Source organism: Strigops habroptila, chromosome 2, assembly GCF_004027225.2.
Source record: "Strigops habroptila isolate Jane chromosome 2, bStrHab1.2.pri, whole genome shotgun sequence".
Taxonomy (NCBI): Eukaryota; Metazoa; Chordata; class Aves; order Psittaciformes; family Psittacidae; genus Strigops; species Strigops habroptila.
Window position 1 is genome coordinate 34,947,238 of NC_044278.2, and position 11,656 is coordinate 34,958,893.

The 11,656-nt window shown below is 36.6% G+C and overlaps 1 protein-coding gene across 7 annotated transcripts in view; it reads left to right on the forward strand.

The window, feature by feature from the left end:
- EFHC2 (EF-hand domain containing 2) overlaps positions 1-11,338 on the forward strand; it is a 60,518-nt gene extending 49,180 nt beyond the window's left edge. For 3 of the 7 annotated variants that reach the window (XM_030476377.1, XM_030476380.1, XM_030476379.1), the window contains exons 12-15: positions 779-976; positions 1,556-1,648; positions 8,529-8,622; positions 11,039-11,338. In XM_030476377.1, coding sequence (XP_030332237.1) covers positions 779-976; positions 1,556-1,648; positions 8,529-8,622; positions 11,039-11,134 — 481 coding nt within the window. In that variant the 3' untranslated portion in view covers positions 11,135-11,338. The other 4 variants (XR_003990036.1, XR_003990037.1, XM_030476378.1 and 1 more) reach the window with 4 other exon arrangements.
- Positions 11,339-11,656: the final 318 nt, after the last annotated feature.

Here is an 11,656-nt window from a genome sequence, read left to right on the forward strand (position 1 = left end):
AAGCATTTAGGGTGCCAGGCTTATCTGGCAGTATTGTCCTCTTATTTGTATTTGCAGTAGTATTACTGCAGGCTCCAGTTTTGACTGGATCTCTGAATGCTGCTACAATACAAATCATAATATTCATTAAGTGACTGAGTTTTGGTCATTGAGTCTGCATAATCTCAAGGTTTGCTACTGTCAACAACCTGTCTTCTCCTTATATTTATCTCCTGACACTGCAAATAAAGGATTTTTTTTCATCTACTTAATACGAAGAAAACCAGTAGCTGAGTGAAAGCACTATGCAGTGGTTAGCATCCTTTTTTGAATAGCTGTGTATGTACAATTGTATTTTAAAAAGGGACATCTTCATTTGAACAGGGCCACACAAGCCTCTGAGAGGAAGCAAGTGAAAAATTATGTTTGTTGATAGAATTTTGTTAATTCACTGTCTTGTTGCATAAATGTGATGCCAAAATATCTCTGCTAATATTCCATGCCAGTATGGTATCTCTGGAAAAAGGCTTCAGTCATGAGTATTATGTATTTTTGTATGTTTAGCCAACTACTGAGGAAATGTGGACATCCTGGAAAGTTTAAGAGTTCAGGTAATTTCCATTATAGAAGAGATCTGGATTTCAAATTTAAGTAGATACATTCTTTAAAAATCTGAATACAGCATTATATAATGAGTGCACTTTAATCCTTCTCCCCGCCCCCCCCCAAACTGAATGATTCTTAACTGTTTTTAACTCATTTACTTAAATCTAATGTAGGCTGTTGTTTTTGTGAACAGAAATTTGATAGTCAGTATCACTGATGGAGCGTTTTCAGACCATGAAATGATGACTCTTGGGCGCTATTACGGTGTGAAAGATGAATATGAAATGGACGTCCACTACCTCCTTGCAGTGGCTCAAGAACAACTAAAGAAAAATAGGTTTGAGAATTTCGAGCAACTAACTGCAGTGCTTCTATACAATGACCGTGAAAAGTAAGTTTCCTCTATTTATCCTAAGCTATTATTTGGGAACCTCTGCTTGTAGACCTACCTTTCTGTTTGTCGCTGAGCAAATTATATATTGCAGCCAAAGAATATTATTTGTTAAACCTCTCTCAGCATTTAACAGTAGAAAGAAAAGCCTATCCTTTTTGTCCCTTTTTCATTTTGCTGCTGGACTTTTTATTATAGATTCTGTACTGAGCATTCTGTGACATAGTCAGGTGCCCATTCACAGGCAAACCACAGTATTCTAAAACAAAGAGGAAAAATTGTCATTTAAGGGAAAAAAAAAATGGATTTGTAGCTGAATCTTTGTATGGCTCATTTGCCCTTTTTGTACCCTGGTAGCATAGATAAAGAATCACAGAGAATCACTAAGGACATCAGCATGGGAGAGACAGGCCACCATGTTCAATTCAAGCTTCTTGGCTTAAATTTCGTAAAACCTTTTTTTCTTTACCTTTAGCCTGATATTCTTTACATGTTTTCCTATTTACAGCAACATTCATTTGAAGTAAATCTGGAAAATACCTAGTGTACTCTTCTTCCCTTCTCTTTCTATTTGTGTAGAAGTGGAGTGCTGCCCCATGAGATGTGCAGGACTATTTGCAAGTCCTTTAAGTTGCCACTGGCTCATGATGATCTGCAAGCTTTATTGACCATGTAAGTTAAAAGCAGGTAGTATGACCTGCATGCACGGGTGCAAATCGATGCTAAATATCTGCTGGAGACACAGGTCTTAAGAATTTATCATTTATATAATGTTAATCTTCTCATGATGCTGATTTTTGTCCCTATACAAATGTGGACTTTCCTATTCATAGAATATTTATAATCAACTGAGGTGCAACTTCTCTTTATTTTATCTGAAATGGTAGATCATCTGGATTTTGCCAGAATTCTATGGAATTAGTCTTATGGGAATCAGCTACTGATACTTTCCCTTATCAATGAAAGTTACTTCTCCTGCATTAGTTGTTCCTGTGTATATGTAAGGTAAAAACAATAATCTTATGAAAGCACATTATGTGAGTTTTAACAAACGTTAAGTGTTAAACTGAGATGAATACAATGAAATGAACTTGAATCAAGTAGACAGCATCAGTAGTAAATAAAAGTGGTTTGCTACTCCTATTAATCTCACCTGAAATATATATTACTGTAATTTTTAAAAAGGAAAAGGATCATTGCCATGGTTTTGGTATTTTTCCGTGGTACATTTAATTGTTTCAAGACAAATTGCTTGGCTAGCTGTATTAATGAGAGTAGAATTGAAAAGATCTGGTGTTCAACGCGCTGGTTTTAAAGGCTGGAGTTCAGAGTAACCTGTGCTGTTTTGAACACTTGCGTCACATTGAGTTTAGTTATCATGGCCAGATTTTCTGTTAACAGGTTTAAATGCGTGCTCATTGGTCTCTTCTTTACCCTGTGGGAAATACTTAAATTAAATGCTTGATTTCAGGAGGAATTGCAAACTAACCATCAAATAATGAAATTACTCAGGCAGAAATATGGAATGTGTTTTAATAAAGCATCTTTGTACTGCAAGCAAGACTTCCTACTTACATCAGTATCAACAAGACTGCATTAAGAAGCGTAAGGGGCTATTTTTCAAAAGGCCCTGTTTTCAGACCAAAAGCTTTCAGAAGAGTTCCCTGCAGTAGCCAGATAGACAACTTTGGCAATTTGTTTGATGTTCAACGCTAGCAGTTAGGTAACAAGCATTAGTCATCAGAAGCATATCTGCATTTTAGCAGATATGCTAAAACCTCATTTTTCAGAACTCCCACTAAGCTGCCCGACACAAAAATTGTTGGAGGACAATTGGCATCCTGTACTGCACAAGGGGTTCTCATAGTTTCCATTTCATTAAGGCTGAAATTGAATAGATTCACAGAGAAGGGACTGGAGGCTTTGATTTATGTACTAATTCAGTACTGATGAAAAACAGACAAGCCATGACACATCATAGGCTCCAGAGATGTGTTTATTGTTTGTGAATTTATACCAGAGAAAGCTTTTGTGCGATGAACCTCTTCTCTTCTGAAGAGTGTCAGTGTATGCAGTTAAAAAGAAAAAGCCCAGTACACTATAGTAAAAATCAGAGATAAGCTTGGAAGAGAAGAAGGAGACTAAGGCTGGATTTCACTCAGCTTTAGCCAGGTACCCATGACAGCTGAATTAGGATTCAGCTGTTGTTGGCTTTTTTTTGTAGGTGACGGAGAAGGAGACAGTTATTGCCTCAGCCTGTATAAGAGCTGGATTTCTAAATTACCACCCATTTTCTTTTGTTTCTAAAGTGGCTGTGGCAAGCCTGTATTGCAGATTTCTGTATGAGAAAGGTAAATGGTGTGAAACAGGCCTCAGAAATCAGTGTGAGAAGTACTTCTTATGGTAGAGTGCTATGTGTAATGCCAGTTCTAAGTTACAGTATCAGCTGCTTTGAAAGATGGCAGTTTATGTGGTGAGTCACTGCACTGCAGGTAAGAAGGAAGACTGTTGCATTCTTAATAATGTGTGCAGTTGGCACTGCTTGGTAAGTTTATTGTTTCATGGGGTTGCAGTTAGGGAAAGATTTTTTTGAAGTCTATTAAATAGGAATTAATTTCCAAGTAATCTGTAAATTGGAGAGTAGAGTTGTCTGAATAAGATTTAGACTTTTTCTTTCCTCTTGCTTCCTGTAGTTTTCTTTGAGATAGAAGAATCATAAACAGGCGGGTTTACTGTTAATGAACAGTCTCACTCCTGGGGAGTATGCAATTCAATGTGGGAAGTTTGTCAACAATATTCTTTCCTTTCCCTGGGTTGGTCGTTTTTTTGTTTTGGTTTTTTTTTTTTTTTTTTGGATGAGGAAGCATGTAATTTTGTGTCCATTGAAGTGGTGGTGGTATTCCTACTTGCGTATCTGTATTTATGAAGGAAGAAAGTGGTACAATAAAGGTTGTTGGATTGATTCCCACAAAATCAGTATATATAGCTAATGCACTAGCTGGACCCTATTCAGCTTTAAAATGATGCTAGACAATGTGATCAGATAATAGTTGAAGACTGAAGCTGTGTGTTTATTCAGCTTTGCTATCTGAGATTAGGTGGCAAAGACTTTCTGTAGGACTTAATGGTTCCATTTTGAAAGGTAATACTCTTACAGAATTTATTATTTACATTTGTAAATTATACTGCAGTGATCTATCACTTATTAAAAGCATGGGATGGGACTAGAAGTTACTGTCTGATTTTGTGGTCACCCCCAGATGACCCAAACCTTTGTTTACTGTACCCAAAGACCATTCAGTTTCCAGAGAGTAGGGAGAATTAGCACAAATACTGAGGTTTCTTAAGGCCCCTTCGTATTGTCTGTTGAGAGTAAATTTATATTTTTAATTGTGGGATGGTGAAATAGTAGGATTTAGGTACCCAACGGTGTGTCCATTTTTCCAGTTTATTTGAGCTGGCTTATTAAAAAGTATTTCCTTTCTCCATAAGCATTTTCTCACTTAGATTTTTAATCACTGGGCAATACGATGTATTAAGCAATGCAGATGGTAGCAATTGTTTCTGCTAGAAAACTACAGTAGTAATTATAAAAATTCCTTAAAATTTATGTAGGCATAATGAACAATTACAGTTTAATAAAGAAATGTTGCTAAAGTGTTTAAGTAATGAATTTTGGTTTGTTTTGGTTTGGTTTTTCTCCTGTTATTTTTATTTACTGCAAAGATAAATGTATGCTAATGAGGACTTAAAAAGATCCAGTCCTTCCTGAGAGGAACAGCTGGCAGATAAAGAAAGAAAAAATGGAGGGAAGAAAGAATAGATGACAAGTTTACAAGTATTACATGTTGATTGTTCTCCATTAGTTTAGTTGTTAAGTGTATGTCTCTATTTTTAAAAGTATGTCTTTTAATTTCCATTAAAAGTGGCTGTGTAGTTCTTCATCTCTCCACAGTACCAGGGTGAGACTGTTGGATTCTGGAGGGGGGCTTGTTGTTTTGAAAAAGTGAATCCATAGTGTCTCAGATAGCAGTGCCTGATAATAATAAGCCTCCTACATGGTCATGCCGACTCTCCAGTCACAAATAGGCCAGGCCAAGCCACTCCTGCCTGCTCAGCTTTTCCCTGGTTTGTGTCTGGGTCATAATTTTTTTACCTAGTTGCCTACCTGTAATGATATTTTTTTAGGGCTGACCTGTTTCTTTCAGGAAGCAAACCCTCTTTTCCTGCAATAGCAAGTGTCCTTTTAGCAGGAGCAAGATTAGAAATGGTCACAGAATCTTCCTCCTGCACTCTGTCTTGTGCTCATATCCTTTGGCACCTGCGGCTCACTATGCCATTTGTGATGAAAAGACTCTGTGCAGCATTAATATTTGTATCTCTATAAAGAAATTATTTCTGTTATTCAGTGTGCTGAGGAACTCATAGTTCAATTTATAGTTTTTCAAGACATGAATAAATATATACACAAGACAGTAGCCATTACTTAAGGCATACTGATCAGCCATGTAAACTTGTCCATTCTTGCTGTTTTAAATCTTTTCATATGAACAGTTTGTGACAGTTTAGGTGTATACCTGTGTTACAGAAAGACTATCAAAAAGGCTGAAGAATCCCAACGTTTTTTCTAAGGTTAAAGCAGCATGATGCTTCTTCTCTATTGCTATTGGACTAACTTCTAAATAAACGTTATTCAAAACCAGGGAATTAGAAAAAACTCTGCATGTATATTAGCTTTTCACATAAATGCTTGGGCTACAGATTTCTTGATGGGAAATTAAAAATATTTGTAATTAACCTTTACTCACCAAAGCATGCTCAGGAATGGTCATAATGCAATTTAGCCAGATTTTTCACATATCTGGAATATTTAATTATGGATATATTTTCAGATGCAGAAATGTAAAATTATTTTTGTAATGTCAAGAGGAAAAAAAAAGCTCTGCAAACTATAATAGGGATGGGGAGTAATTTCATAGCCTGACATCACACGCATTGGTGAAGTCATAGGGCAAAACTGAAGAGAACCATGGCTTCAGGAGATCTTTGTTGCATCTTCTTAAGAAGACAAATCTAATTTCCTTTCCTGAAGAGCACTGTCAGTTTCAGTCGTATTTACTCCAGCCACCGAAAGGTATGACATCTTTGTCCTAATAATGCACAAATTGATAACACCTCCTCAGTCCATCTGGATACTCTGTGCCAAATTGCAGGTGTGTGCTTTTAGTAGATTGATATAGTAAGTCACAGAAGGTAAGAGATCTAAAGAGTAGATTTTTTTTTTTTCTTTCTTTATGGATAATTCTAGAGTAATATTTTAAGCTGGTTTCTGTAGCTATTTAAATATGGGATTTGGGAATCCCATTTCCTCTGCCCATGTTAAAATCTTTGATTATAGTTAACTTCATGCTCATGTTGTCATCTCAGTTTGCCAGTGCTGTCACATCAAAGGACTTTTCTCCTTGTTATAATGTTTGCCAAAAGCAGAAGCAATGCTTTCCTTGACTTCATTGCCTTAACGTAAGTTTAAGTAGTTACACGCCTTCACTTGTTCTTTATTTAAATATCCTGCTTATACAGCTCTGCATCTTGGCAGTAGACTTAATCTTTTGACTTTTCACAATGAGGAAAATATAAATACATATTATGGCGAAAGAAAATTAATTGTCATCATAGCTCTGAAATTCAAAATAATTTTTCCATGAGGTATAAGCTTTTTTTATCATCTTGCTACTTCTAGTGCAAAACTCCTTTCTTTTCCCAATTGCCACTTGCAGAAAACCCGAAACAAACACGAACCCCCTAGAAGTCGGAATGGTAATTTTTGTATATATTGGATATATTCCCCAAAAGTAAGGCTTTATGAAAATGTTAACTTGCGTGTGAGCTATTGTAAAGAAGCAAGCTATTATAGGAGGGTTTCTCATGGCAAAGTTTCAGGCTCCTTTTTAATACTAATATCAGTAGCATTCTTTTCTGACTTTGCTTTCATCTTCAGCATAACTCACTGTACTTAACATTCCAGTTTATCACTAGCATCTCTGTTTATGGCTCTCAGAGTATTTTATTATTATCTCTCCTGCTGACTATTAAATGAAAGGTGGGGAGTGGGGGAGGAGGAGGAGAGGATGAGCTGCAGTTTATTGCAGTTTATTTTTGTCACTAGATTTATTTCTCCTCTTCTCTGGTATTGTTTTCCAAGTTTGTGTTGTAAATTGTCTCTTCAAGTACCTTCATGCTTAATTTTTACCAGAACCCTCTGCAGTGATTGAAGGGTTTTGAGGCCCATGCTTTGTGCAGCGCTATTTCTCTAAGAACAAGATAAAATGATTTTCTAAAAGACTTGTTTCCTGGTGATGATCTTGCTCCTTGTCTCACCAGATTACAGGGCAGAATTGTTTAACCTGGTATTTCCTGCTGAAAATAGGTATTAAATCTCTCTAGTTGTATGTCTCTCCATGGAACCCAGCACAGACATTTCCAGGGTTTGCCTATATGCTTAAACCAGGTCCCTTTTATCTGTTAGTGTTGGGTGAGACAGATGTCATTCAGATGTCATTCACAGAACCTGCTAGTACAGTATTTGTAGCAGAGCAGTTAAGCTGTTCATTTCAAGAACGATTTGCATGGTACCTTTAGCTTGGGGATACTTTCAAGTATTTGACTAATGCCATGGATATAACAGTGGTTCCCGAGTGCTTTAGTCACCAGAGTGTTTTGCTGAACTAGGGACTTTTCTTCCAAAGCTGTTTCATCCATATCAATGGCAGAAGGATGACGTGGCTTACAGATCTGCTCTCATGGGGTTTATTAGTGCAGGGTAGTAATTTTAGAAACTCGAGGGAGGGAGGTACTGTGTTCCACATGTACCTGTAGACCTCAGCTGCCAGCATATGTTTCTTCATGGATTTAGAGGACCTTCATAACTAACACGAATATATATTTGTTCCATAGACATAAAGAACAATGCCATAAACCAACTACTGAATGACAAGGTTTGTGATTTTTAAATCTGGCTATTATTTGATAGGATAGAGAGCTGTGTTTATCAATTGTAAATTAATCCCAAGGTGTGTGCAAACAGCATTTTTGAAGGACTGCTTATTTTCAGGAAATGACTGTAAAAGCCATATAAAATAAGTCAGTTGTTTTATAGCACAGCACTCTCATGTTGTTGCACCTGTTTCTTTTCTGCACAACGGAATCATACACTGATCATCCCACCTCTGAGTTCCTCACCAGTTGTGAGATCCCGGTGTTTGAAAAGTTTGGGAAATGCTTCAAAAGTAAAATGAAATTAGTTGAAATATAATAAGCCATAAAGAAGTTGAATTCTACTATGAGAGACAATAATAAGGTGTAAGAATATGGAATAGAATGCATGATATAGAAGTCCTGACAGTTTGTGTCTTTCTGTACTCCTGCCAGGTTTTGGTAATAAAGGAGTAAAAAATCGTTATTCAAAAGGTAATGTATTAGTATGCTGCAGATAACATGATACAACTTTGTTAAAAATTTCCTTTAACCTTGAGTTTGTGTATATTCTGCTTAGGTTTGAAGATGACAATAAGCAAGTGGAATATAAAAAGTTTGTGGATGGGCTGAACTGGAGAGAGAATCCAATCCCTGTTTTCCAGACAATAAAGGTAAATTTTTACTTCTCAGGGTAAAACCAGTATATCTCAGCAAGGGAACAGTACAGTGCATTGATATAATTTGCCAACTTTAACATGAGTGCTTTATCCAGTGGAGACCACAACAGTTTTTGTATTTGTGTGTTTGTGCCTTTTTTCTTTAAGTAATTATTTTTTTTCCGAGAGGTTTAGAATGATGCAGAGAAGTCAAACAGGGATGAGGAGACCTGTAACACCCCCGTGCCTAACAGATGTCACATCTCTGTGACATTTTTCCAGGAGAAAAAAAAAAAAAAAAAAAAGAAGGGGAAACAGGTGTATTTATGCATGAACAATTGGCATGAATACTGCTTCACCCACAAATGTCATCATCATATGTCAAATGATCTGTTTGCTTGCTGAGACAGTAAGGAAATACTTTAAACTCTGCTGACACAGCAGAAAATGGCTATGTATTTTTTATAACTCCATAGAAACTTGTACATAAGGCACCACATCACTGGTAGGCGTGCAGCAAGAGCAGTATTGATGGATCAACTTTGTAGATCTCCACCAGCCTGCTACTTGGGGTAAATAAAAATGTGGTATCAACAAACTGCAGAGACGAAGCTGATCTTACCATCTTGTGCTGAATGGAACATTTAAAAATAAATGGTGCATAAGGCAATTATGCTGATTTTTAAAAACTTTGTAATGGATAAATCCAAAACCCTTCTGCCAACACATAGTTTTTCTGTTCTGGCCTAGGCAATGTGTTGCTATGCTTGTACAGAATGTGTTTGATTGTATTCAGAAACATAGCATTCCTTTAAATTCAAGTTTACCAGTGACACAGTTTAAAACAATATTCATCAAGTACTGTGCTGTTAACCTAACTCCTCTCTTACTTGGCTTACCAGCTCTTTCTTCTGTAGCATCTCAAACCGACGATGTCTAACGAGCTGCTGGTTTGCTCTGCATTCGATCGTGGTTTATTTTTCATTTTGTCATTGAGAAGAATTTTTCCATCTTGTACAGATAAAATCAAAGCTCTTCCACATGTTTTATACAGCAGTCCTGTGGTTCAAAGTGTGTGTTAGGTTTTGTTCAGTGAGTATTCTTTGTTTTTACAGAAGAATTCTGTGCTTAAATTATAACTCAGTGTTTAAGTAGTGACTGCTCTCAGGAGATTGTGTTAGGATAAGAGGCCTCCTGAGCCTCAGTATCACAGAAACAGAAAGAAGGTTGGAGCCTGTGCCCAGAGATTTTTTGCCTTGAAGATGGTGCTAAGCTGTCTACGAAAAAGCTGTTGAACTTGTTTGACTTGCTTTTTTTAACCCTCACAGGACAGCTTATCTAGTCATTGAACATGACCCGATTTCTGGGAGGTGAGGGAAAGCGACAGCTCCTACAAGTTGAAGGTGGGGTACAGGTGGTGGTAGAACCAAGAGGCAGCCTTCATGAGGTGAAGATGTGGAGGAAAATGTTCTTGTGAAACAAGCAGGAGGTTGAAGTGGACATTTGTGGTGAAACGTATGTCTTGGTCAGCATAAGAGATGAGGTTTTGTTTGGGTGTGAAGAAGACGTTATCTTTGCTTGGAGGACAGCCAGTGGATGGGCTGATGTCTAAGAGCCCCTGTTGACAATGGTGCTTGGAGTTATGGGAGGAAGATTACAGCCAAAATAAAAAAGAAAGAAAGAGCATCCATAGAAATTATCACCAGTCATCATCATGCTGGGATAATCAGTTCCTCATCTGCTCCAAAGCCTTGCTGTAACTGTCACACTGACATACAGCACTGTTTTTAATTAAGTATCCAAATTGGTGCCAGTGTAGTTTACTGAGTTTTACTGGCTATTATTTTGTTTATCTGCAATACCTCTTCTGTCTTTGGCACGGTTCAAGAGTATTATAATGAAGAGATAATAGGAAATAGAAAAATCAGAGAAAGGAAGGGATTTAGATCTTGTTTTACTTTGGAATCCAATTGTCGTTCTGTTCATGACTTACCATGAATTAACAGCAACATTTTGGGGCTGCAGTGGCTGTATTTGACAGATTTCAACGACAGGGTTGTGCTTGTTTAGCAGACTTTTGTCTTCTTTCCCTTTATCTCATTATTTTGTATGAGTTTTGGTGTTGAGACATAGATGACTTCCAATACTTTGAAGTATAAATGCCTCAGTGAAGAAAATACAGCATTATTTAATTTGAAAATACCTGCAGAAGGGCTAATAAGAGAAAATATTTTAAATAAAATATTCTCCAAGATTGATAAAAATGTGCATGTAGTAATCTTTTAAGAGGATGTGTTACATAAAGATTCACTTTTTCAAAGATTTATTATATGGAAATGAAGCAGTTCATTCAATCTTATGTTGACCAGCTTTTAATTATTCTTGTTTTCAATATTGTATTCTAAGTTACTGTCTGGGTTACTAATTTCAGAATGAAGATGACTGGACCCGACAACCACCAATCTTTCGTTTGAAAGAGATCAAATACTTACCTTTTCTGGATGATCTGTTTGGCAAGGAAGAATAATCCGATCTGTGCAAGGCAGTGCTTTTGGATTAGTGTTTCAGCTCCAAAACTTAGACAGATACTGAAAAGATTCATATATAGGTTTTATTGCATTTAATTTCTTATTCCAACAGAGATGTATACTTTATGTGGTTTTGTAACTCCTTCTAAATCAACAGTACTCTTTCATACTTATACAAGCATAATTAAAACTGTATCCTCTCATTTTTGTGCCTGGTTTTATGGAGAATTTACAAGTATTGAGAAATATTGAGAAAGTCTGTCTGACCCTGCTTTGTTGTGCAAACAGAGGTTGTTGGATGACCTCTTAAAATATTAGGTCAGAGTGTATCAGCACAATAAGGTTACTCCATTCAAATTTCCTCCTTTGCTCTATCTTTTGTCTCTTATATATGTCTTTTTGCTGTATTCCTGTGGTGATGCTTAAGTATGGTTCGTGTTAATGATTGTTATTTTATGGAGGAAATACTAGCAAGGTTTTTAGCACAGTATAAAGTTGCTCTGGTATCAGAGATAATTATA